The 22,379-nt window shown below is 33.4% G+C and overlaps 1 protein-coding gene across 1 annotated transcript; it reads left to right on the top strand.

The window, feature by feature from the left end:
- Positions 1-590: 590 nt before the first annotated feature.
- LOC132140087 (carbonic anhydrase 4-like) lies at positions 591-16,803 on the top strand. Its single transcript, XM_059548901.1, has 8 exons — positions 591-732; positions 10,592-10,636; positions 10,735-10,899; positions 11,518-11,663; positions 13,699-13,791; positions 13,901-13,967; positions 15,103-15,266; positions 16,195-16,803. The coding sequence occupies exons 1-8, from the start codon at positions 672-674 to the stop codon at positions 16,372-16,374; spliced, it is 921 nt and encodes a 306-aa protein (XP_059404884.1). The 5' UTR covers positions 591-671; the 3' UTR covers positions 16,375-16,803.
- Positions 16,804-22,379: the final 5,576 nt, after the last annotated feature.

Below are 22,379 nucleotides of genomic sequence, written 5' to 3' on the forward strand. Positions count from 1 at the left end.
AAAATATAAAAGGATGGGAAGTGCTTTTCATCGGAAAATCTGAAGTTTACAACATACAGCACAAGCAAGATTACGGCTCATTAATTGTGTGATAAATTGGGAGGCAGTGAAAGTAAAACAATAACAATAATTCAACACTTCCTATACTTCCTGACAGAAATGTCCTCATTTTATAACGATAATTTCCCTGACACGCCAGAACAAAAACAGGCCTACTGTAGGAATTATTATTCAGGATTTCACCAGGAATAAAGTTTGAATATGATGAGTTTGATAAGCACTTACATTTTTGCAATAAATGTAAGTTTATGTAAACTATAAGTTGATTTGGATAAAAAATTAAAAACCTTCCTACTTATAGTATGCATTATCGTTAATTTAACTCACAGTATACTCAATATCATACACATATAGGTGAGGAGGTTTTGTCATTGTGGTGGCATTGATCAGATCTGACCATTAAAATGACTTTAGATAGTATTAGTATTTAGGAATAATGAGCATAATAGCACGTGTGTGATGGGATGCTCTCGTTATTGAGGAATGTGATGGGAGGGGCCAGCAGACTCCATCATGTCCATTGATAGATGTATCACTATATAAGAGACGAGCACCCTCTCAGAGGGTCAGATTTGGTCGGGTGTCATTGCTGGAGTCACAGGACCTTCACGATGCGGTGTCTGCTTTCAGCTGTTCTTCTGCCTCTAATTCTGCGTCCGTGCACCGGTGCAGGTGAGTCCAGCACATTCGGGATGCTGATGCAACGGTGCTTAATGCATCATATATGCGTTCAGATTCAATTTCATTTACGTCTATGCAAATCTACAGGGTTTTCAGTGATTTGCAGGTAACATCAATTGATTTGAATCGATCAGTGTCGCACTGGTCAGATTAAACTTAAAGAATGACCTCAGATCTGAACAGATTGACTCTTGTGTAAAACTTTGCATATATAGTTGCAAAAAGCTGCCGAGTCTTATTAATGCGTAAAACACTCTTATATAGTGACAGGTAATTTCTATAAAATTCAGTAAGTCTCAAGCTTTTCAAAAGCTATACAATGGAAAAGTGCATGATGCTTTTTTAAAAGTTTTTTTCGTCTGCGTTTATTTTTTTACAGCTTTTACTATATTCACAGCTCACAGACAATTGTATTCAGAACACTGAATAAAACCGATCCATTCATTAAAACTCAAGGCACGTTTTTGTTTTTATGAATATTATGTATCTTGTCTTACCTAGGCAGACTGTCAGAGTTAATAATCTATATGCATTTAGAAATTCCTTCAGTGTCATCTGACGCACGAAACTCGAACCAACTAAAAAAAAAGTCCGCGAGAGAGGGAGACAGAGAGAGAGAGACTTGTTTTCTGAAGGAAGGAGCATCTTTCTTTCTGCTCAAGGTTCCGTTCCTGTTCTTATGTAGGACGAGCTCCAAAATCCAGCGGTCGATGATGCTCTGGAGCTGCACCTGCTTGCACGAGGACTTTATAGAAATGTTCTGTGCGCGAGCTGTTCAAGTTCGTCACGTGCAACCGAGTTTGTCCTCTGGCGCCCTTTGGACGCTAAACCAGACGTCAAAGATCTTTAAGAACGCTATGTTTTTGTGATATAGCATGCAAATTAACACTAAAGGGGAAAATAATTACAGTATTTGGTTTTGAGAAGCAAAGTTCTCGAGAAGAGCAATCTGTTACCTCCAAAAAAGATGCACGTGATTTCTATTTGTGGCTATTGAAACATTTGAAAACCTAGTTCAAAGTTACAAAAATAGTACATTTTTGGGAACGAAGAAATAAAATGATAAATAATTACAATATTTATGCTTGTTTTTTTAGACGCTAATTGGCCGAGTAGCGCATTTGAAAAGTGTACAAAAATAATCAAGATTGACAGATTAATTTTGAAGATTGACAGATTAATTCCAGTGGTGCCAAAACTTATTTACACAGCGAAGTCACACTAAAAAACGTTACGAAATATCAAAGCAAGTGTCAGTTATTGTAAACAATCGACATTAATGATAGCTTAAATACATTACAACACAATCTCCTGCTTTGATGTTGGATCTTACACATTTCTTTTGTAAATCTGCTTTGAAATGACGTGTTTTGTTGAAAAGTGCTATACAAAAGAAAATAACTCGACAAAAGGAAGTTTGTCGGCTTTGAAATGCTAAAACAATAGCTGGAGTGTTGAAAATGAGGATAGTCGGTGCTCAGTGACTGTGTTTGATGATAACGACTAGTCAAAAGATAGTGTTGCATTTGATTGATATCATTTTAAGGTAATGCAATGACATTCTGTCATTGTACTTCCTAGGACAGCTGTATGTCAATAAAAGACAAGAGCCAGTTTAGACACACGAACAGGTGTTTGGTTCTGTATAGAGCTAAACAATCACTTTAATCTTCATTATTATCCGTCAGCTGTTTGTAACGCAGTTAAGAAGTTAAAGAAAGCTCTGTAGCTTCATTGTGGATTCATTGTGCTCTTGATCAACACACTTACTGTATCACAACTTCAGTCTCTCTGGACTAACCTGAGGTGGAGCGAACTGGAAATGACTTTTAATTAAAGCACTAAATTAAAGGTCAATGAATGTGGTTTATAGATGGCACCTTAAGTGGTACAAATGAAGCCAGTGGGAATATTTACATGCTGAAGAACTGCATAGTGTCTTGCTGAAATACTGGTGCAATCTAATAAAGAAAGAAAGAAACTGTACAGAATGCAACGCTGCAAACCTTGCCACCTACATAGACAGCTCCTTCGTAGTGCAGCTTCTTTACCCAAATGACTGATTTCAAACTGTCTTCAAGAAATGTTATCTCATGTGAAATGCATGATTGACACAATATATGCTTTTCGCAATATTGAGGTTTTCAGTGCAATATAAAATAAACAAAATGCACAATGCATTTCTAAGTTCTCTCAAATGCATCTGTGATCTTGAACGGAAATGTTTACTCTCTCAATGCATTTTAGGATTGTTTTAACCACAAGGGATACCATGCTACCTACCTTATGTAATGAGTTGTCTTATGAGGCGACATAAGTGAGCTTAAGATGCTGAAAATGTTGCCTAGGTGCACTGCAAATAAACAACATATTTTCAAGATTACAGTTCATAAATACTAAAAAACACTACTGAAAAACCCATGTTATTAGACCAATATAATTTCCTCCAAATGTTGTCCCAACTAGTCAAACACAGTTATTTGAAGAGAGAATTGAAATGTAACAATATTCCTGAAATGTTAAGGGTTTGTGAGTTCCCAGCATGCATTGCAGCATGAATTGCAGGCAGCTATTGTTATTAATTGTAAATTTGCCTTGCCTTAAGGAATTTAATGCCTGAATAAGGCATTTAGCATTACAAACAAATTCAAACTGACTAAGTTATTTCTGTTTTACAGTATTCAGCTCACTGAGGTTTGGAAGAGATTGCGTGAAAAGCAATAAATATGAACAAAACCAGCAGCCCAAATGCAGTCATGTTGTATAGAAGATACATTCACAAACACCATACATTCACAAAAATATAAATATAAATGATTATTGCTTGTGCAGTAAGTACCAAAATGCCAGAAGGTAAATTCAGTCTTAGCGTCTCAATGAGGAAACTCTATATATATATATATATATATATATATATATATATATATATATATATATATATATATATATATATATATATATTACGCAAACTGATCGAGCGACTCGCAGCAGATTACGTTTCACACCAGGATTTGTGTTCAGGTTTACGTGCATGAAACTGTATTTTCTTTGCTTCGTCTTTTGTGTTATTTTTTCGTTTAGTGTTGAGTCTTTGGGTCTTTGAGATATTTCTGTGACCTATGGTGACACTCACTTTGTTTCTCACACCGCTCTTAAGATCAAAGGCGGTTTGTTAACTCATATCAGTGAACAGGCAGGTATTGTTCTCCGCTGACGTACGCTCCGGACTCGAAGTGGTTGATGATAGCAGACACCAGTAAATACATTCATAAAACCTGCTAATTTAAAGCCAAATGACTTCATATTGATCAACAGACACAATCTCTGATGCACATTTACAGTGTGCATTGAGGAATGTGTTTAATATGTTCACAAGTAGGCTAACTAATCAATTGCTAACCATTTTTTTTTAGCAGCGTTAGTTCTGGAAGTATTTTTATTTCTCGATTATGTCATTTGTGGTGTTCTCAAAGTGACCTTTTGACAATTTCCTCACAGTGTCTTTCCTGATTGGTGGAATCTTTTGTACAGATTCATGGGTAATGTAGTTTCTCATCCAAAATTCAGCCGTAATTTTTTTTTAAATTATTATTATTTTTAAAAGATGAGTTGAAATAATGTAAGATGACAGCTTCAACAAAAGCAGAAACCATAGATTAACAACCTAAGATCTAAAATAAGTTTATAAGTTAACGTTAAAAATCTATCTCCCTTTTTTACTTGCTTTTTATTTTTGTTGTAACATTTCATTTATGTAATATCTTTTAAGACCGTCTTTTTCGGGTTGTCTCTTTACAAACAATATTTGTTATTGGAAAAAAATCATTTATTTATTTAACATAACCTTAATTTTATATCTTCTAAGGCAGTCTGTTTCTGGTTGGTTGTTTAGAATAAATTAATAAGCAAATAATAATAAAAAAGGATAATAAAAAATTACAAAATATTTATTTAGATTTAAGCTTTTATTTCATATCTTCTAAGGCACTCGGTTTCAGCTTGGCAGAAAACATTTGTTCTAAAGATAAAAGGAATAAAATTTAAAATAATATAACATTCATAATTTTTCTGATTGTATCTTTTATTTAGTATCTTCTTAGTTCACATTGTGTTGGCAGGGATTGAAAATGTCTCTGTACAAATAATTGTGGAGAAAATGAATGGAGTTTTATATCTGGAATCATGTGTTGCACTTATGATGCTTCTGTGAGGGAAATGACATCATGTGGATTCTGGGTAAAGGCAGCACACAGTGGGAGATGATAAACAGGTTCTGGCCCGCTGACCACCTCGCGTTCCTGGCTTTGTGCTCCACACGACTCATGGGGAGAAACTGGGGCTTTCTTCTGGCTCTGGAGACAGCAGGTCTGCATCAGGTGGAGCGAGGATGCTTTGGCTTTCGTGCCATTCTTTGTAAGGGTGATTATCATGTGCCCACAGAAGACCTGCCCACGGTGGCACTTCCTCTGCAAAACGTTCACTTCCACCGGCTGGCCTTGCATGTGTGGGACTGAGCTTAAAAATAACAAAACCAGGCAACCTGACCCATTCGCTTCAATGGCGTGCATGTTTTTCATAAATATTGGCTTTCAGAGATTGGGTCGAAATATTTTGTGAGGTGGAGACATGCGTCTCCATTGTGAAGTATTAATAAAATAAGAGTCGTCTGTGTGAGATAGGGGAGACAGATAGAGCGCCGGACCCTCGCCTCGTGTCTGTCCAGCTAACAAACAATAGAAACGCAATTCCTGTGTATTAGAGGTATTTGAATGGCAGGGAATAACAGCTTATGATGGAGACGTGGGAACAATACTTTGTTTGCGAGAGAGCAAAACAAAACAAGTGAACAGTCGGGGAAGAGTTTAATAAACAGCAAATGATAAATCTGAATGACGTTGAAATCACTAAAAACAAGTTTTGTGCCAAAGCCGTGAACTATTAAGCTTGATGAGGTCAATCTAAGTGTAAACAATGAAAAAATAATACAATTCAGTGAAGAAATATGATCAAACTGATCATTTAAAGGGAGGTATTTGGATGTACACAGAAAAATGTTATTTATACATACATACATATATATACCCTTAACAAAAAGTAATAGTATTTCCAGTTTAATTTATAAATTATACTTAAGTAACCTTAAGTATATTTTTAAGTATAGTGTATGTAGCAAGTATACAAATATCAGTGTTCTAGTAGTATACTTTTAAGTGTACTGTTTCAATACTCCTTGGGACTAAATTGTCCCACTTTCTAGTATATAAAAGTATACTTTTAGGTATAGTTTAATTATGACAGTAGCAGACTTTGAGTACACAACTCGTTTACCTCTATGTTTGTAGTTTGTACTGTAATTATAATAAAAGTTAACTTATAGGTACACTGATAGTTTACTAATGAAATACTTTGTACACTTTGAAGTATAGTCTCAGTAAACTACTAGTTTCGTTGTTTTATACTGCAAGTATACTCATAAGTTTTCTTTAAGTGAACTTTACATTATACTTTAAGTATACTATTATGTCCCCTGTTTAGGTTTTAATTTGTATATAGTTTGTTTTATGAATATATGATCATACAAAACATCCAAAAAAAGAACAGGACATCTGCTTGTAAACAACACTTTTTTGTAACATATTAATTTACACTTTAATGTGGATAAATTTCATTAAAAAAAAGAGAAAGAAATAACATTTTGAACAAAAAGTTGAAAAAAAAAACACTATGAATTGGATTCAGAATGATAATCAAAATGTAGATGGAGTCATTCAGCACTCCAGAATTTGACTGTAATTATCACCTCTTCATCGCTCAACATTTTATTCCATAACGTTACAGTTTTGATGCTGTTTTATGTCAGGGGATAATGTTAGATTACATGTGTTAGTGTCTAGTGTTTCTTTTTCTTCACTTGTTTTTTTTGAGAAATTCTGTAGAGAAGATGTGTACTAGCGCCCTCTACTGTATAACAATGAAAACACGGATTCTAGGAGCACAAGTATAGCTCAAATATATTTAGACTTTTTGTAAGTCAAAGTCAAAGTCACCTTTATTTATATAGCGCTTTAAACAAAATACATTGCGTCAAAGCAACTGAACAACATTCATTAGGAAAACAGTGTGTCAATAATGCAAAAATGATAGTTAAAGGCAGTTCATCATTGAATTCAGTTATGTCATCTCTGTTCAATTAAATAGTGTCTGTGCATTTATTTGCAATCAAGTCAACGATATCGCTGTAGATGAAGTGTCCCCAACTAAGGAAGCCAGAGGCGACAGCGGCAAGGAACCGAAACGAACTGATGGCGGTCATATAAGTACGATTTAAACCATGCTAATGCACTTCCACTAATGCCAATAAAGTGTTCAAGTCTATGCAAAAGAATGTTGTGGTCAATTGTGTCAAACGCAGCACTAAGATCCAATACAACTAATAGAGAGATAGAGAGATAGAGAGATAAGTATAAGTTAAGTATACTTAAATGTCATTTTAAGTAAATTTAAGTATATACTTAAATGTCATTTTAAGTATATTTCTGAGGAGTACATCAAAAGTAAACTAAAATCATACTTTCGTATTTTTTAGTTTAAAAGAAGTATACTAATAGCACACTTTTTTAATAGCATAAACTTTTTTTTTTCATAAAGGTAAACACACACACACACACACACAAGATCACCCCCTTGTGTCAGCATTTTGTTGAAGCAACTTTTGCTTTAATTACAGCGTTCAGTCTGTTGGGATTTGTTTCTACTAACTTTGCACATCTATACTTTGCAATATTTTCCCACTCTTCTTTGCAGAACTGCTCGAGCTCAATTCAGTCTGATGGTGAGTGTTTGTGGGGTTTAAGTCTGGACCCTGACGAGGCCATGCAAGAACAGTCAGCTTTTTCTCCTTCAATCACTGTGTGCTCAGTTCTGCTGTGTGCTTTGGGTCATTTTCATGCTGGAAGGTAAACCTTGTTCCCATTGACAGCTTTCTGGTCCGTCCATGTTTCCTTCTATCATGACGAGTGCTTCAGTCCCAGAACAGGACATCATCAGCTCCATGCTTTAATGTGGGGACGCTGTTCTCTGGATGCTGAGCTCTGGATTGGAGTTCCACCAGATATATCATTTGGTGTTTAAGCCAATAATTTAATTATAGTCTCATCTGCCTCACAATCTTCAAGGTGTGTTTCGGCAAAGCTCAGTTATGAGTGCACGGGGCCTTTCTCAAGGAGTGAGTTTTTTCCATACAAGCCACATTGGTGGATGATTTATGATATTGTTGTTACATGAACACAATGAACACTCTTTGTCATAAACTCCTGAGGCTGCTTCAGAGTTGATGTAGGTCTCTCTATTGCCTCTCTGAGCAGTTTCCTCCGGCTCTTTCATCAGTTTGGAGTGTCGTCCTGATCCAGGGAGGGTCTGTGTTGAACCAAATACCTTCCACTTCTGAATAATAGACTTCACTGTGCTTCAAGGTGTTGATAAAGCCTTTGAAATGTTTTTGTCTCCATCTTTATCCCAGAGATCTTCTGACAGTGTCTTGTCACTCATAGTTGATTGTTTGCTTCAGTTGCACTACCAAGGACTGAAAAACTTCAAGGAAAGCTTGTTTAATGCTGAGCTGATTGAAATGAGCACTGATGATCACAGTCAAAATCAGATGGCTTTGTGTGTCCTTGAGAAGGTGATTAGATACACCTGATTTTTAGGAGGGGGTGATCATTATCTATTACATGTTGGTGCTATATCTTTCATGTCTATGTTATAAGATGCACTGAGTAAATACAGCTGGGCAAAATAAAAACTGTCAGCTTAAATCTGTTTTTGTGAAAACTTAATTAAATATATTATTAGGTTAAAAAGTATTAGCGTTGTTCAAATATCCACAAGCAATATTCAGTAATGAGGTTGGAACAAACTGTATTTATTGATGATATTCATTTAAAACCCATTCAGTTTATTAGCATTATTACTGAAATCTAGTTTGATTTATGCATGATTGACAAATGTGCATCAGATTAAATTTATTAGTTTATGTTAAGCAAATGCATGGAAATTTCATGTGCAATCAAAATACATTAATCGTAATATTTTTAATTTTAATTAATTAATTTTTATTTTATTTTTTTATTATTACTGATTTGATTTAATTTTCTGAGACACAAATTCTCAGAAGAAAAAATGTATAATATATATATAAAAATCTGAGATAAATGTATAAAGAGATGGTAAAAACAAGACATTTTAATGATTTAGTTTTAGGCAGAATTGTTGTTTTTATTCTATAGAAATCATCACAGTTTTTAATGGATGTGAACATGCAAATGGGCTGATATTTCAAAATTGAATATTTCAAAATAAAATGTTTTTATTGCACACTTAATAGAGTTAAATCTATTAAATATGATCATTATCTAGTTCATTAAATCAGTAATAAGTCACTGAAACACACGAGTCACAATCAGAAGGAAGTGTTAGTTTTAACACAAAGAAACCAAGTCATTCTTTCCTTTAATGAAATGTTTGTCATCAGTGTCAATACAAGATCATATGAGCTCATTCTGACAAAGAGTGCAAAGAAAGGTCATCAAATGAATTTATGAATCAATAATGTCTTTGCAGAAGAGAAATATCACTTGCATTAGAAATGACCTTCCTCAATTGTGCGACGTGTATTTTAACCTAAAGAGGTTTGGCCAACTTCCAAAGTCATTTTAAAACTCTTTTTTTAGCAATATGTGCAACTGAACTCAAACATTTCTCATGAATTGATCTTATAGGTGCTCCACATTCATTTTACCGCTCTGTAGTCTTACTGTGTAACAATTATCATCCTCCAAAGTCATTTTAGGAGAAACATCTAAGACTCAAATGCAAAACAAGAAAGAACCAAGAGCAGCTTCCAAGCTAAAACATTTGGGTCATCAGTGACATGTCTCTTTAATTTCTAAAATAACAGGATCTCGTTGTGAAGGAAAAGGAGATGCAGGGGTCATGAAATCTATCATGACTGAGTAACTTCTTGAGAAGTTGCCTGAGAGACTTCAAAACATCCCGTTACTACTTCTGTTAAGAATCTGAAGATAGTTTTGTCATTATCAACAATTCTCCGAACAATTCAATGTTGTCTGTGCTCATTGTGAGCAGCAGGGAGGGGTTTTCCTGCTGGACAAGTCAATAGAATGAAGTCATTAGAATTAATAACTTGTTTAATACATTATCGGTCAAAAGTTTGAAATGATTCAAATTTGTTATGTATTTGAAATAAGTCTCTTCTGCTTACCAAGGGTGAATTTATTTGATCAAAAATACAGTAAATGCAGTAAAATTTTAAAATATTATTGCAATTTTAAAATATGTTTTCTGTGTTAATGTCTGTTAAAGTGTAATTTATTTCTGTGATCAAATCTGGATTTTCATCATCATTACTCCACATGATCTTCAGAAATCATTCTAATTGTTGCTTAAGAAACATTTCTGATTAAATGATGGTAATTAAACACCAAATCAGCATATTATTCTGATTTCTGAAGATCATGTGACACTGAAGACTGGAGGAATGATGCTGAAAATACAGTGGAACATCACAGAAATAAATTACGCTTTAACAGATATTCACATAGAAAACAGTCCTTTTAAATTGGAATAATATTTATCAATTTTACTGTTTTACTGCATTTTTAATCAAAAATGACTTGCAAAAACATTAAAAAATTTGACTGCTAGTGTATTGTCTGTCTAGAAGATCTAGTATGATTGATTATTGATTAACAAAAGATGCATTAAATTGCAAAAAAAAAAAAAAATGCATAAAGCATTTCGGTTTCCCAACTAATCTTTTATATTCATACAGACTGGTGCTACCAGACACAAGTGAGCTGTCCATCCGACTGTAAAGGTACGCTGAGCATCTTAACATGCCATTCTAGACACGTCACTCATTTACAGCATCTAAACTAAATCTAACGTACTGTAACTTCTCCATGTTGCTCTAAGGACCAGACCGATGGAAAGAAGTCAATGCAGACTGTGGGAAGAGCAGACAGTCACCAATCAACATAGTGACAAAGAAAACCAAGCTGGATGAACGACTGACGCCTTTCAGATTCACCGGCTACCAGACCGTGTTCGACAGCACCATGAAGAACAATGGCCACTCGGGTAAAACTGCAAACTGGACAAGAACAGCAGCTGAAGACAAAAACTAAACTAATCTACTCTGACGTGGAGCTTGAAATGTCTCTTTTGTCACGCTTTGCTGAGCTCATGAAATGTTTTTGACTGAGCAACTAATATAGTTTGTTTCTTCATCAGATTTGGAGAAATGTAGCATTGCATCAGTGTCTCAGCAAGCGAATGGGTGCCGTCAGAGCGAGAGTCCAAACAGCTGATAAAAACATCACAACAATACACAGCACTCCAGTCCATCAGTTAACATCTGGAGAAGACAAAACCTAAAAACAAATCCAGCATGAAGATGTTTTTAACTCAAACACATAGAGTCTATAATCCATACTAACACTTCATCCAGTGGAAAAGTGTTCTGGTCTGAATCAGGAGAGAAATCTGCACAGATCAAGCAGCGTTTAAACATATGTGGTTGGATTTTGATGGTGTGGATTACTTATCAGCTGTTTGGACTCTCATTCTGACGGCACCCATTCACTGCAGAGGATCCATTGGCGAGACACTGATGCAATGCTACATTTCTCCAAATCTGATGAAGAAACAAAGTGTTCTGTGTGATGCTGGACTGTAATGTTGTGTTTTCCACTTCAGTTCAGGTCAATATACCCATCACAGCCACAGTGTCTGGAGGAAATCTGGAAGAAACATACAAAGCCTTGCAGTTTCACCTCCACTGGGGCACGGACGGAGGTCCTGGATCTGAACACACCGTCGATGGAGAGCAGTATCCTATGGAGGTAAGACCAACAACAACATATTACTGATGTACTCGTTTCTCACTAATTTTGTGCAGCTGACTCAAAAAATAGTGTCTGTTTTGCTGGACTTCGTTACTCTTTCTCACAAAACATGATGCATTTTGGTGCATTTTTGTTTTGACAACCGTTTGTAAGGTGAAGAAGTCTTGTATTCTCCCTCAATCAGCAGAAAAACACCACACAAACACGATTCCTGTCTGGATCTGAGCAACATTACAGCACTCTTTCACATGCATGACATTATTTTATGCCCAATCCTGATATCAAGGTTAGAATTATTGGTCTGTGACAGAACATGTTTTATAACTTTTATTACATCCAAACAGTGACAGAAAATAGCTTATTTCGTAAAGTTATTTGACATAAAAACCCTGTTTGCACCAAACTCCTCTGACAACTGAGTATGCTGGAGTTCGAGTAGAAAGGATTTTTCTCGAAACCCTCCTGAACAACATGTGTTGATGTAGAGGCTTTCTGACCCCGAGACTCAACTAATCTGATTCTCCAGCTGTGATCCTCGGAGACTCTTTGGCCCCTAAAACTCTCCTCCTCGCCGTGCATTAGGACAATAGAGACACACACCCTCTTCCAAGCAGATTTGTAATACGTATCTTTAGTTGTAACTTCTTAACCTCGTAAGACCCGAGAAAAAAGTTCTAGGAAAAAAGTTCGTTTCTTCCATGTCTTTACATTGTTCAGAGCATAAAAAAGGTAAAAAAAAAAAATAATAAAAAAAAGTTTATTTTTTAAATCACCAATGCATTTTTAGTTTAAATTGTTTTTTTTGTTTTTTTTACCAGACTTTGTATAAAGATGATTCTCAACTAACAGAAAGATTCAATATACCATTTTTCTTTCTGCAAAATGTGTGTAAAATGACCGTAAACAGGTTTTCTTATTACATACAATGTATCAATAAACAAAAAAATAATTTGCATATGAATGTGATTTTGGGACAACATGAAAAAAGAAGTGTAATTATGGGAATAATAACTGACGAGCTTTTCATAATGATATATAATATTTAATAGAATACTGAAATATAATTTCTTTCCCTGTTCATTTGTTATGTCTCCCAAAATGCGTAATAAACATGCTTTTTACTCCCTGTTTCATAACAAAAAGTCATGTTTTGATTTGAAACCCCATAACATTTAAAAAAAATCACATTTTTGTTCTTAAGAGGTTAATTATTGCCCTGACGGTGGAAATGGGGATCTTAAAGCCACCTTCTATTTGCTGAAGCTCAAAAGTCTTGTTCTGATGACAGTCTGTTTCTCTTTGTGATGGATGATCCTGGCTATCGGAATGATATTCCCAACCCTTATCCGGAATTCTGAATCCCTGACAATTTTCAAGCGACAGCTGAAAATGTATCTCTTTCGAAACTACTTGGCTTCATCCTTAAAAAAAAAACAGGCTTTCTCTTTATTTATTCTTTTCTTTCTAGCTTGTACTTATTGGAACAATGTCTAAACCTTGGTATTACAAGCACTTCCTGTGTCTGTTTGCCTCTTGAAGAAGAATCGCATATGCATCCCCCAATTGTAATTCGTTTTGAAAAAAATGTGTCTGCAAAATGACTAAATGTAAATAATTAAGGGCCTTTGTGTTCCTCATATGAACGGGAATATACTTTACTCTGAAGTATTTCAAGGGGTGCCAATAATTGTAGCCAACATGCATTAGAGAAACACATTACATAATGTGAGTTTCCCGCCACTTTCCATAGTTTTACTTCAATGAAAGGCTTTTTTAAAATTAAAGTTCAAAAGGATAAACAAATGCAGATTTATTTTCACAGCTGCCTATGCTCATATTTACTGAAGGGTGCCAATATTAGTGGAGGGGATTAAAAATAAATAAATAAATAAACTTTATGCAATAAAATTTTTTTATTTATATATTTGTTAACTTTTATTATTATTATTATTAGGCCAAATTATTATATTTTTTTTGCAAATAAACAAAAGTACAAGAATATGTGTTATCATGTGTGTTACTCTCTCTCCAGCTGCATATAGTGCACATGAAACAAAGATACAACAGACTTGAAGATGCACTCAGAGATCCTTCTGGAGTCGCCGTGCTGGGATTCTTCTACGAGGTGTGAAACACTTGCGCTTTAAAATCAAGAAATATGAGCTTGTTCGGTTTGCTCAGCAATGATTTTTGAATTTGTATAATGAAAAGTCAACATTGGTTTTAACTTTCAGGAGTCAACCAGCACAAACAAAAAGTACAATGACTTCACACAAGCCCTGCGCAGCATCCAGAATACAAGTAAGAAAACAACCTCAATCTGAGCAACGTCTCTGGAATAAACCATTTTGACTGCGTTTGAATATGTGCATACATCTATGCATGGTGCTCTGATTCTTTTACTCTATTTAAATCCCTGTGAATGCATCGTCATATAACCTGGAATATCCTTTTAAAAGTGAAGTGTGTCATGTATTTAATGTTCAACTAGTTTGCATCATGTCAGTTTAATGTTCAGAGTCTCAGCAGTTTGGCAGAAGAGTGAAACACTGACGCTTTCATGACATTGATCTGTTTGTTTGAGCGACACGACATGCCAGATTATTACTCAATCAATGACGTGAGCTTGAGGGACAATACGACTTTCTGGAACTGTTAGGTTTATTTTTCATTATTTTGTTCCACTTGGTGCTGTTAGTAGCAAAGAAATTGCACACTTTTAATATGCACACATTAATTTGAATTATAAAAACATCTTTGTCATTGCAAAACATTTAGGAAGAAATTAACTGAAATAAATTTTAATTAAAAGAAAATACAATCTACGTGGAAACTTAATAGATATTTTTAGAGATTTCAAATAAAGCTAGATATAATTATTACAGACTAATACTAACCATAAAAGAAAACTTTATGCATTTATAGAAATATTTAAAAACACACTATTGTTCAAAAGCAAGATTTTTCTGTTTTTGAAAGAAAGAAACAAAGGCTTTTATTCAGCAAGGATGCATTCAATTAACAACAAAGACAATTATAGTTTTAAGATTTCAAATAAACAGTTTTAAAAAACTTTTTATTCAATCCTGAAAAATAAAATGTGTCATGGTTTGCGCAAAAATATTAAAAAATAATTTCAACATTGATAACAATCAGAAATGTTTCTTGAGCAGTAAATCATCATATTTTCATGATTTCTGAAGATCATGTGACACTGAAGACTGGAGGAATGATGCTGAAAATACAGCGGAGCATCACAGAATTAAAATTACACTTATACAGATATTCACATAGAAAACAATACTGTTAAATAGCAAAAATATTTTCTTTTTTTTTTGCTATATTTTTGATCAAATAAATGCAACGTAGGTGAGCATAAGATGCATTCATCAACACATGCATGCACTCACATCATAACTCTTTTTCATTTGGACAGATGGAAACACAACGCTTACTAAGATCTCTCTGAATCAGCTCATTCTGCCTGAAGCCAACATGACGAACTATTACCGGTATGCCGGCTCGCTGACCACACCGGGCTGCACGGAGGCTGTGGTGTGGACGGTGTTTGAAAACCCCATTCCCCTCGACAGACAACAGGTACGACTGAAGCTTAAACACTAAAAACTTCTGAGTTGAACGGGCCATAACATTTAACATGATGGAGAAGAGTTGGTTTTATTGGTTTTCCCCACATCTACATTGCTGTCTCCAGTCATGTATGTTTACGTATATAAATAACCATTTCATGCACATTTCATGTAGGAAAACAGCATTTATTAATATGTAATATGTAATATTTCTCCATCATTTTTTATTTGGTTGTCTTATGAAATAGTGTTGTTTTAGTATCATTGAAATATTATTATAGTTTTATTCATATATATTGGTTTTAGGTTTTATTTTTATTTTGGTTAAAGTTTTAGTTATTGTGTTGTCCTTTTGTAAAATATAAAATTATGTCTTTATAGTTTTTATGTCTTTCGGTTTTAGTTTAGTTATTTTAGTTTGGGTAAATGAACATGAGAAATGTTGCCTTGGCAGCAAGCTGACATAAAATAGTTTTAATTTTTATATACAATTTTAACGATACAAAATATATTTGTAGCAAAAGACTACAATGGGTCAAAATTATAGATTTTTTTTGTTAAATGGCAAAAATCATTAGGATATTGAGTAAAGATCATGTTCCATGAAGATATTTTATAAATTGCATGCCGTAAATGTATCAAAACTTCATGTTTGATCAGTAATATGCATTGCTAAGAACTTCATTTGGACAATTTTAAAATAAAATTTTTCTCAATATTTATATTTTTTGCTCCCTCAGATTTCAGATTTAAACCCTATCAATGAAAAGATCATTTATTCAGCTTTCAGATGGTTCGAAAAATTGACACTTATGGCTGGTTCTATTACGACTTCAGAAGTAAGCACTTAAAGGGCCAGCTCACCCAAAAAAAAAAAAAAAAAAAAAAAACTTCCTATCATCATTTTGAACCTTATTGATTATTGTGTCTTCAAACAGCTTCGGGGTTTTTCTGATCTGAAGTTCAAAAATGGGACGCCAATGGTGGAAACATTCAGACCCGTTCAGCCGCGTAACGGACGTGTGGTTTACCGGTCCAGCGGTGTAGCGGTCATCGCCAGCGTCATCCTGATTCTGGCCTCCATCAGTGCAGCATTAGGCCTGTCCTGTCCGAACTAGAGCGAGACCGACCCGCTTCCGACACACAATCAACACAATGAGTTCTCAGCCAATCAACTTACCAACAAGAAAACCACACACAGGCTGTTTCTACAGGACACTAGAGTAGTTAATGCAGATCTCTGACCACAGCAGTCCACTGCATGACCAGTAGATGTGAGTTCGTACAGTAGCTATCAATAGGAGCTGGACTAAAGCCACTCGGACCCTCTGTGAAGGTCTGACGGGGAATAAATGCATGACCTTTATCTGTTACAGACATCTGCCAAACACACACACATAGGCTATATTTACAAATGCTTTGATATGCTGGAGATGTGCATTACTTACACACACAACCACGATCAGTACTCTGCTGGTGAGAGGTCACAGAGGTCAAGGGTGAAAGGTCACAGAGCCGTGAGAACAGATAAGAGAAACCCAGCTACAGCAAACTAATACAATACTAATACATTTGCATTACAGTATTTATATTGACGCTTTCATAGAGTGTTTCACAGTTGAGTTTTAAAGAAACAAATTCGCTTCAAATGAACCAAAAAATGGATCGAGTCACTTATTCAAGAACTTAGAAATTCATTTTATGTGTTTATACTAATTATTTTATAATATTAATTATAAATAATTTCATACAGTTATGAGTACACACATATATATATAATATGCATACATAAAAATTTTATTTCACTTAATTTTAGTATATGGATACATATAAATAATTTCATACAGCATTTTCGCGTGCACATAAACATATGTATATATATATATATATATATATATATATATATATATATATATATACATTGCACAGCATAAATGAGTACAGCCCCTCTGAATAAATATAAAAGATGTATTTGTATTTTCTTGATGATTACTTATATAATTAATGGAAAGATGGCAAAATTGAAACAGATTAAACTTGTACTTAATAAAAACAATAAAACATATGCCAATATTTCCTGTGAGATAATTAAATTAGCCAATATTGCTTCAATGAAGGATTGCAGAAATGAGTACACCCGAGACTTACTTCAGAAAATGTATAATATTCTTAAAGTACACTGCTCTGACCCTTCTTGCACTGAGTGTAGAAGTTCATATCACATCTGTCCTGTTTCACTGCTGAACGCTCTGGTGTTTAAAGGGAAATGTTGCTCAGCTCATCTCTACAGAATCTCTCACAGCTGCTCAAGAGTGTCAGTGCATTTCCACTGAAGGATTTTCACCTCTGGAGAATGAATATCTTCAGTGTCATGCTGAATAAATGTCTAATAATGCAGGGAATGAGGGGAGGGTAGCATCCTCTGTTTCCAGTTTTAATATTAAATCACACAGTAGTGTGTGAATTCATGCAAGCATTGATTAAGCACATTTTCAGCACTCATTCATCCCTATAGAAGAGCTTTACTAACTCAAGCAGAACTCTTTGATGAAAAAATATCTTATTTTGCCAATTCTTCTTTGGTAATTGATCAAACGGAGCTGTTGGGAACATTATGTCTCAGAAGAACCCTAACATGTCTTCTAAGTAAAGAGTAATTGATGAATTCATTAAGTTTTAGAGGGTTAGTACTCATTAATGCTTTGCACTGCATATGTATATATATATATATATATATATATATATATATATATATATATACACACACACACCGTATTTTTTGGACTATAAGTCGCACCTGAGTATAAGTCGCATCAGTCCAAAAATATGTCATGACGAGGAAAAAAACATATATAAGTCGCACTGGACTATAAGTCGCATTTATTTAGAACCAAGCACCAAGAGAAAACATTACCGTCTACAGCCACGAGAGGGCGCTCTATGTTTTCAGTGTAGACTACAGGAGCACAGAGCAGCATAGAGCGCCCTCTGGCGGCTGGAGACGGTAATGTTTTCTCTTGGTTCATGTCAAATTAATTTTGATAAGTCGCACCTGACTATCGTCGCAGGACCAGCCAAACTATGAAAAAAAGTGCGACTTATAGTCCGGAAAATACGATATATATGTAAAATGTATTCATACATAAAAAGTTAACTTAATTTATTTACATTATTCAGTATTGCAAACTGCTTTCAGACTCCTAAAAATGAGTGCGCAGTGTGAAAAAAAAAGGGGAACCAAGTGCTTTGGCATTTCTAAGTTCAACCCAGACATACATTGCTTTATTCACACACTTAAAACCTTTTGCTGGTCAATGAAGATGGTCAAAGTGAAAGCGGTCTGTTCTGTGTGATGAGTTTGCTTAAAACTAACTACACTATGACACTCACACTCAGTCTGTGGCATGATATTTTAACACATCTAGACTTGCTATGGACGTCTGAAGTCATGCATCTTGTGCACAAACTTATATTGTATATCAAAAAGATTCTGTTCGAGTCTGTTGTGAGGACAAATGACTTGTATTTTATAAACTTTGAGGGTCTTAATGTGATGCTTCGATGCTCAAGCTGGAGCAAATGAATATGATGATTAGTATTTGTGACTACAAACAGGGAAATGTGCAACTTCTGTACTCATGACGCACATCAACATCATCTTTATGTATGTTTTTCTACACATGTATGTATGTTGATGTAAGCGCTGCTGTTTGCTGTGTATTATTGCTCAAAGCATTGATGAATTTTGACCAACAGCAAAGCATCACTGAACCGTCTCCTGCCTGTGCATATTTACATTTATTCCTCATTTACATTGAAAGTGTCAGTTTTGTCAACCTGTCAGAATGCACTGATGATATTATGATGATGTAACTGCTAATGATATAGTGAATGCATTCCAGCATAATAATAAATGGCTGCATTTCATTTTTACATCACATGCATTCCTTCATTCTTTAGTAATTCAAACAACTTAAAGGAATATTCCATTTACAACAATTACATATTTAGTCCTTATTATTTATCTCTTATTATTTCAGTCCGCCTGATTTTTGTTTCATATTTTTACAACAGTCAAAACTCTTGTTCACAGAGCATCAGTTTAAAAAGTTAAATCTGTCATTTTTGCATTGATTTTGCATTGATTTTTAGTAATTGAAATACATTTGAAATCAAATAAACATCAAATGAAAAACTTTAAAAACTAACTGAATGTAAGAAGTTGAAGCACTAAAAATATGGGAGCTAAAAATATTATATATATCTCACAAATTTTATTCTTGAAATTCTGACTTTTTTCAAAATTACGAGATTAAAAGTCCCAAACACCCATTTTATTCCATGGCGAAAACAAGGTTGCATAATGAAATTATTAAAACTCAAATAAAAATAAATTGAAATTGAAATGAAAATGAAAATAAAATTAAACTACTGTACGTAGCAATATAAAAAAAATAATAAAATTACTAAAGCTCAAACTAAAGTACTAAAACTTAAACTAATTAAATTAAATAAAGCTACTATAATTATAAAAATTATATTAAAAATAATAATAAAAAATACTAAAATAACACTGTTCTGCAACACTTTCCAAATTTAAGTGCAAAAACAATTATTTTAAATTTAATATAAGATATATATATATATATATATATATATACATATAAAACATATATATATATATATATATATATATATATATATATATATATATATATATATATATATATATATATATATATATATAAACATTAATATTGTGATATATTATTAGAATTTAAAATAATTGTTTTCAAATGTATTATACTTTAAATTATCATTTATTTCTGTGATGCAAAGCTGAATTTTTAGGATCATTATCACAGGATCCTTTAGAAATCATTCTAATATGATGATTCATTATCAAAGTTGGAAACAGTTCTGCTGCTTAATATTTTTTCAGAACATGTGATACTTTTTTAGGATACTTTGATGAATATAAAGTAAAAAAAAAGAAGCTATATTTTTAAAATATAAATATTTTATAATAACAATATACACTACTGGTCAGTAATTTGGGGTCAGTAATTTTTTCTTTCTTTCTTTCTTTTTTTTTAAAATAAAATCAATACTTTTATTCAGCAAGGATGTGTTAGATTGATAAAAAGTGATAGTAAAGAAAATATATTATTAGAATTTTTTTTTAATAAATGCAGTTCTTTTAAACCTTTTATTGATCAAATATATGAGACAGCAGAACTGTTTCCAACACTCATAATAAATCAGAATATTAGAATGATTTCTAAATGATCATGTGATCGACTGATGTTACATGTGACACTGAAGGCTGGAGGAATGATGCTGAAAATTCAGCTTTGCATCACAGGAATGAATTATTTTTTTAAAGTATATTCAAATAGAAAACTATTATTTTAAGTTGTAATAATATTTCACAATATTACTGTTTTTTCTGTATTTTTGATCAAATACATGCAGGCTTGATGAGCAGAAGAAACTTCTTTCAAAAACATTCAAAATAGTAATGTTTCCAAACTTTTGGTCTGTACTGTATATATATATATATTACACCTGAAACATTTCGTAGAAATTTCTTTAAATTCAGTTATTTGATAAAGCAGTGTAAAGAGTATAAATGCATCATTCGTTCATTGATTCATGAGGTTATAACCCAGTCATATGTGCATGTTATAATCAAGTGTGATACAGACAACTGTGGAGGAGTGTAAATATATGCATTATATTAATGTAAAGTAACTGCTCCATTGATCACACAAAACTGCTTGTCCATGAATGACCACATATATATAGTGAGATCATGTTTTCATAAGGCAATAGGTCAGAGATCTTTTTCTGTCTGATGACGAGCTTCTCTCTGTATCAACATCTAATCCCTTTCTAATTAAACTCACACTGAAACATCACGAGAAAGATGGTCTTAGCAGTGAATGCTATAGAAGAAAGAACCATTCAGTCATGGGTTCTTTAAAGAACCATCTCTTTCTTACCTTTTTATAATCTGCAGAACCTTCTTTCACCTCAAAGAGATTTTTGTGAAACAGAAAGGTTCTTCAGATGTTAAAGGTTCTCTATGAAACCATTTAGACACAAAGGTTATTCTATGGCATCGTGAAGCACCTTTATTTTTAAGAGTGTACTTTTTCATGATAAATTTCAATAAAATGATTTTTTCTTATTTTCTAAGAGCATTTTTACATTGTGGACACTAAATGATAAATAAAATATGTATCAAATATATTTTGTAGAAATATTTTCTAATAATATATATTTATTGTATATCCATATATATTTATAAAATATTTATTTAAATAAATGCATTGCTGGAATAACGTTATATATATAACATTCTGTACACACACATCTCTTAAATATATTTCTATATATTTTATTGAACATTTTAATAAAAAAAAATATATATATATCTATATATATGGCTATATTTAAGTATCTTTGCAGTTACATTATTGGTGGTCTCTAAGGCTATGTATTTGTCTCTTTGCTAAATATGATTTTTTACTATTTACTTTAAGGAATCTTCTGTGTTCAGTGTAAGTGAAGCTCCATCAACAGCATTTATAACATGATGTCTATTTTACCACTGAAAATAAACAATATAAACACAACTAATGTCAAACAGTTTGGAAAGTACAGCCGCAAGATTTAAACTATCCACATTAACATGAGACTCATCAACGTGAAACAGCTCACCAATACTGAATCTGCAAAATGTTAATGCAATATTTAACCTACTTTCACGACTATTTAAATCTGCTTAACCAGTCAAAGATTTATCTGTTCATATTCCTGTCCATCTCAGTGCCTAGAGCTCATCTGACATGTACATGACCTGTACATCTCTGAGCACTAACATAAATATCCTGTCAATAATCATCATATGTTATTAATGACCAATGTTTGACTGATTGGCCCATCTTTCTCCATTAATGTCCATTCAAAAGTGACCATGCATTCATATTCATGCATGCATGAAAACCATTTTTGTAAGCATTTAAATTAAAATATTTCATAATATTAAATGTTTGACCAATGCACAATTTTAGGGCTCTTAAATCTGTAAATAGTCGCTAGTCGGTAGAGAAGGGTT

The sequence above is a fragment of the Carassius carassius genome, chromosome 4, assembly GCF_963082965.1.
Source record: "Carassius carassius chromosome 4, fCarCar2.1, whole genome shotgun sequence".
Lineage (NCBI taxonomy): Eukaryota > Metazoa > Chordata > Actinopteri > Cypriniformes > Cyprinidae > Carassius > Carassius carassius.

What these genes read in the sequence shown, in the direction of transcription:
- LOC132140087 (XM_059548901.1), top strand. Translation starts at nt 672, where the DNA reads ATGCGGTGTCTGCTTTCAGCTGTTCTTCTGCCTCTAATTCTGCGTCCG. An exon ending in GAGAGCAGTATCCTATGGAG is followed by an intron (nt 11,664 to 13,698) that starts GTAAGACCAACA and finishes CTCTCTCTCCAG; the next exon opens with CTGCATATAGTGCACATGAA. An exon ending in GCGCAGCATCCAGAATACAA is followed by an intron (nt 13,968 to 15,102) that starts GTAAGAAAACAA and finishes TCATTTGGACAG; the next exon opens with ATGGAAACACAACGCTTACT.